Below are 6100 nucleotides of genomic sequence, written 5' to 3'. Positions count from 1 at the left end.
AAAAACAATCAATAAAGGGCACAAATCCCGAAATTACCAAAACTCGACCCCCGGGCCCACGTTTTGAAATTTAGAAATTTCCACACCAATAGATTCCTTATCTCCCCACGAGTTCATACATACCAAGAATATCAAAATCCATCCACAAATAACCCTTCAAATCCCAAATGTTTGGTCTCCAATTTCAAGCCCTAGTTCTTCAATTTTAGGCTTAGATTTCATGATTTTCTAGGTGGAATTCACATAATAATCGAGTTTTAAGTCCGAGAATCTTACCTCCCAACGATTCCCCTTGAATCTCTCTTCAATCTCCTTCAAAAATCTCCCAAAATGACCAATTATGGAGGAAATAAGCCCCAAAATCGCAGACAAGACGAGTTTAAAAACCTTCTACCCAGCCCAATTTCCTTCTTCGCGAACGCGGTCAAAGCCTCGCGTTCGCGAAACACAAAAATTCCGCTGACCACAACTCTCCTTCGCAAATACGACCCTATCATCGTGAACGCGATGCTTGAGCCTCTCAAACCTACGTGAACGCGACAATGCCTCTCGCGAACGCGATGCATACTAACCCGGCTGACCCAAATTCCTCTACGCGAACGCGAAGCCCTTCTCGCGAACGCGATGCTTCACTTCCCAACCCTCCGCAAACGTGAAACCTTTCTCGTGAACGTGAAGTCCAACATTCCGCTGACTTCCACTGACTCATCGCGAACGTGAGGATCCTCTCATGAACGCGAAGAGTAAAAACCTACAACAGCTGAACCTGCAACTTCTACAATTTTCTTAACTCCAAAATGATTCGATTGACCACCCGAAACTCTCCCGAGGCCTCCAGGACCTCAACCAAAGGCACCAACATATCCTAAAACCTTATTCAAACTTGTTACAAACATCAAAACACCTCAAACAACATCAAATCACCCAAAACACATCGGATTCAAGCCAAACTTTCTAAAATCTTCCGAATTCCGCTTTTAATCAAAAACTCAACCAAACCACGTTCGAATGACCTAAAAATTTGCACACACATCCCAAATGATACAACGAAACTACTGCAACTCTCGGAATTTCATTCTGACCCCTATATCAAAATCTCGCCTACCAACCGGAAATTACTAAAATATCAACTTCTCCAATTCAAGCCTAAATCTACTACGAACCTCCAAAATTCATTCCGATCACGCTCCTAAGTCACAAATCACCTACCAAATCTAATTGAACCATCGGAACTCACATCCGAGCCTTCTAACACATAAGTCAACATCCAATTGGCTTTTCTAACTTAAGCTCCCTCAAAAGAGACTAAGTGTCTCAAACCTTACCAAATTCCTTCCGGATTTGATCCGACCAACCCGATATCACATAACACGTATAAACAAAGCATAAAGAAGTAGAAATAGGGAAAACATAGCGGTAACTCATGAGACGGCTGGCCGAGTCGTCACATGTATAGGCTCGCCGAACTTAACCAACTGGAGAAGTTATCAGGCAGCTCGAAATCATCAAGTGTAACCTCCTTCTTCTCACCTCCGGAGTCTTCTGAATCACCTATATTCACATACTCTGCCTCTTCACCTACATTGTCATCTTCCTCATTCTGTTGTTCTCTTTGAGCTGCTACTGTCACTTCGTGAATTGGAGATTGTGCATGCATATCTTCCCTCTATGTAACACCATGTATATCTAGCTTAATAGAATTGTAAAAATATTAAAACATAAAGAAAATATCTCTGAATACAATTTCATACCTGCATTCTCTTCATCAACTGCCCCTTCAAAATGTCTATATAAATCAACTCTTGCTGGATGATTTTCTTTACCAAGTGCACCTTCAACATGTTCTGTTTTTTCCATTAAAAATGTTAAATCATACTGGATAGTAGTGGCTTGACAATTTAAGAAGATATGCAGGTGTGTTATAAGATCTACATAAATCTGTAGAGTTGTGTATGCTGTATTTATTTGTATATATAATGTAGACAAATTATATTATGTTGAAGATAATTTGTAGATATTTTGTAGATATTCTGTAGATAATTGTAGATAAAGTGAAGTTATTTTGTAGATACATGTTTTGCTGGTGCTGGCCTGCACTGGTTCTCCACTAGTGAACTGAAATTGCTGATTATTCTTGTCTTTCGGTTGGTCAGTATTTTTGGTTGAACTCCCAGCAAACTGAAAGTTTTATATTAGTTAGGATATATATTTTAGAGGCGACATAAATAGTTTTGTTAATATGAATAAAATTCAAATGTTACCTTTGCATCAACTTGATCATTTGGACTGTTTATCGCCTGCAAAACAGTCTTGACAGAATCATTTATTAGCACTCGAAGGCTACCTAGTTCTTCAAAGACATCTTTCCTAAAATCTTCAAGCTTTTCATCGACCTACATATTAAAAAAATACATAGTTAACTTCAGAATATGTCTTAACATACATTAAAGAACAGATGCACTATTATGTATACATCACAATGTTGTTTAGGAATACATGTTACCTTCTCAAGACCTCTTTTTAACTTTCTTATTTTACGAAGAATAGACTCCTTGTCCTCTTTTCCAATTGATTCTTTGGGTTCCAATAGAGGAGCATCAACTTTGGGATCCTCAGAAACATGTTCAACCTTTTCAATTATGTACTCAACTTTATTAGGCAAAGACATCACTGAAAGCTCTTCAGGTGATTCATTTATGTTGGTGAGCTGAATGAGGGGAAAAAATAAATTAACTTAATTAAGGCAGAATATGTATACAAATTGTAAATATTTTGTAGGTAAATTGTATAATCATAAATAAAAACCATTTACCTTCATCCATTCATGCTTGATCATTCTGTCTTCAATTGCAGCTAACCAAATCTGACCCTTACTAGCTGACCAGTTAAGTATGCGAGGGATTGAATTAGAAATCCTTGTAGCTATGTCAGTGTTGAAGGGGGATCAACACTCATACAACCATACTTGCATGGCTAGTGGGAATCCTCGAATGAGATAAGAATGAACGAAAGGATTTAGCATGTGCCTAACTGATTCAATCAACTGTATGTAAGACTGAATACCCTATGGAAATATTTCGTACTGACCAGATTCCACCAAATATAACCTCAAATAATCTACCAACCCAATATGGTCTCTCTCTCTCTAGGACAAATAAAGAATTCTATGAGATCATATACTATACCTCTTCACCTACATTTTCATCTTCCTCATTCTGTTGTTCTCTTTGAGCTGCTACTGTCACTTCGTGAATTGGAGATTGTGCATGCATATCTTCCCTCTATGTAACACCATGTATATCTAGCTTAATAGAATTGTAAAAATATTAAAACATAAAGAAAATATCTCTGAATACAATTTCATACCTGCATTCTCTTCATCAACTGCCCCTTCAAAATGTCTATATAAATCAACACGTGCTGGATGATTTTCTTTACCAAGTGCACCTTCAACATGTTATGTTTTTTCCATTAAAAATGTTAAATCATACTGGATAGTAGTGGCTTGACAGTTTAAGAAGATATGCAGGTGTGTTATAAAATCTGCATAAATATGTAGAGCTGTGTATGCTGTATTTATTTGTATATATTTTATATATATAATGTAGACAAATTATAATTATGTTGAAGATAATTTGTAGATATTTTGTAGATATTCTGTAGATAATTGTAGATACATGTTTTGTTGGTGCTGGCCTGCACTGGTTCTCCACTAGTGAACTGAAATTGCTAATTATTCTTGTCTTTTGGTTGGTCAGTATTTTGGTTGAACTCCCAGCAAACTGAAAATTTTATATTAGTTAGGATATATATTTTAGAGGCGACATAAATAGTTTTGTTAATATGAATAAAATTCAAATGTTACCTTTGCATCAACTTGATCATTTGGACTGTTTATCACCTGCAAAACAGTCTTGACAGAATCATTTATTAGCACTCGAAGGCTACCTTGTTCTTCAAAGACATCTTTCCTAAAATCTTCAAGCTTTTCATCGACCTACATATTAAAAAAATACATAGTTAACTTCAGAATATGTCTTAACATACATTAAAGAACAGATGCACTATTATGTATACATCACAATGCTGTTTAGGAATACATGTTATCTTCTCAAGACCTCTTTTTAACTTTCTTATTTTACGAAGAATAGACTCCTTGTCCTCTTTTCCAATTGATTCTTTAGGTTCCAATGGAGGAGCATCAACTTTGAGATCCTCAGAAACATATTCAACCTTTTCAATTATGTACTCAACTTTATCAGGCAAAGACATCACTAAAAGGTCTTCAGGTGATTCATTTATGTTGGTGAACTGAATGAGGAAAAAAAATAAATTAACTTAATTAAGGCAGAATATGTATACAAATTGTAGATATTTTGTAGGTAAATTGTATAATCATAAATAAAAACCATTTACCTTCATCCATTCAGGCTTGATCATTCTGTCTTCAATTGCAGCTAACCAAATCTAACCCTTACTAGCTGACCAGTTAAGTATGCGAGGGATTGAATTAGAAATCCTTGTAGCTATGTCAGTGTTGACGGAGGATCAACACTCATACAACCATACTTGCATGGCTAGTGGGAATCCTCGAATGAGATAAGAATGAACGAAAGGATTTAGCATGTGCCTAACTGATTCAATCAACTGTCTGTAAGACTGAATACCCCATGGAAATGTCTCGTACTGACCGGATTCCACCAAATAAAACCTCAAATGATCTACCAATCCAATATGGTCTCTCTCTCTTTCTCTAGGACAAATAAAGAATTCTATGAGATATAGAATACATAACTTTACTGCATCCTCATCATTTACCCAGCTTTTGTTGGTTACAGTCTGTTTTAGGTATGTCTTCCACTTTTACCTTGTTTGGAAAGTAACTGCTCATTATCTTACTGACATAATTCGGAGTGTGACCAAAGTCTGTCACCTCGGTATGACATCTAAGACCAGTTATTAATGCAAACTCTCTCAATCCAAAATTTAACCTCTCACCTTTTAACTCAGCTGAAAAATAGGAAGCATCAGACGAATTCAATTCATATTTCATAAGAAGATGAATAGCTTGATTTTACATGCATAAATTGGGAAATGACAGTAAATAACCAAAGCATATCTTCTTGAATAGCTTCAAACCATTTGGAGACAAAAGCTCTTTAATTTGGCTAGGAATGCTAGGGTCACATAATGTCTAGAATCTAAGCACCCCATAATCAACATTATGGGATGCAAAAAAATATCCATTCTGCACAATCAATAAATATAATATCACATTAATACAGTGCTTAAAAAACATAGATACATTTGCAATTTATCTACAAAATAACTTCAAAAAATATACAAAATATCAACAATTTTAAACAGATCAATAAAGCTACAATTAATCTTCAAAATGAAGACAAATTATCTCACATTAATTCAGTGCTTAAAAAACATAGATACATTTTCAATTTATATACAAAATTTCTACAAAAAATCTACAATGCAGAAACAACACAGATTATGTAGAATTTTTAACAACTAAAACAAACGAAATAATTAGTAAAGAAATTACTAAATTCTTACCTTCACCAATGACTGTTTTCGAATATTTTTAGGAGATTTAACACTAGGAGATTTTTTTGAATTTTTCTTCTTTCTGAGAGTTTTTGAACTGGGAGACACCTTCGCTTTCTTTCCAGGTTTACTGATAGGAACATCTTCTACAAAATCATCATCGAACACTATCACTTTTCGTTTCCTTTCCGCTTGTTTGATTGGCCTCGAAGATTCTCCAGCGTCGAAATTATGTTTTTGTTTAGTTCTAGCTTCAGCCCTGATTTGATGCGGAGAAAGACTATGCTTCATATCTACAATTGCATGTGCAGATTTCCTTGCTTTTTGGGTGAATATGGTGATAATACACCCAAATCGAAAGAAGGTATATCAGCTTCTCTAGCTTTTTAGGGCTGTTCTTTGAAGGTTTGTTCTTCTTCGTTGAAAAAATTTGAAGCTGAAGGTAAATGTGTGTATGAACTTTGAAGATTTGACTTCAATTTTGAATGGTTGTAGAAGAAAAAACTTGAAATTGGACGTTAATGGTGGGGGGTTACATATG

The 6100-nt window shown here is 35.4% G+C and overlaps 1 protein-coding gene across 1 annotated transcript; it reads right to left on the bottom strand.

Annotated features, from left to right (window-relative positions):
* Nucleotides 1–1444: 1444 nt before the first annotated feature.
* LOC138889351 (MAR-binding filament-like protein 1-1) lies at nucleotides 1445–5850 on the bottom strand. Its single transcript, XM_070172647.1, has 9 exons — nucleotides 5569–5850; nucleotides 4078–4311; nucleotides 3866–3997; nucleotides 3367–3447; nucleotides 3186–3281; nucleotides 2504–2707; nucleotides 2262–2393; nucleotides 1752–1844; nucleotides 1445–1666 (listed from the first exon to the last, which is right to left on the bottom strand). Exons 1-9 carry the CDS (start codon nucleotides 5848–5850, stop codon nucleotides 1445–1447), a joined length of 1476 nt encoding a protein of 491 aa, XP_070028748.1.
* Nucleotides 5851–6100: the final 250 nt, after the last annotated feature.

Source organism: Nicotiana sylvestris, chromosome 4 (genome assembly GCF_000393655.2).
Source record: "Nicotiana sylvestris chromosome 4, ASM39365v2, whole genome shotgun sequence".
Lineage (NCBI taxonomy): Eukaryota > Viridiplantae > Streptophyta > Magnoliopsida > Solanales > Solanaceae > Nicotiana > Nicotiana sylvestris.
Note: the sequence above shows the minus strand (reverse complement) of the source record. Positions and strands in the feature narration are given on the sequence as shown.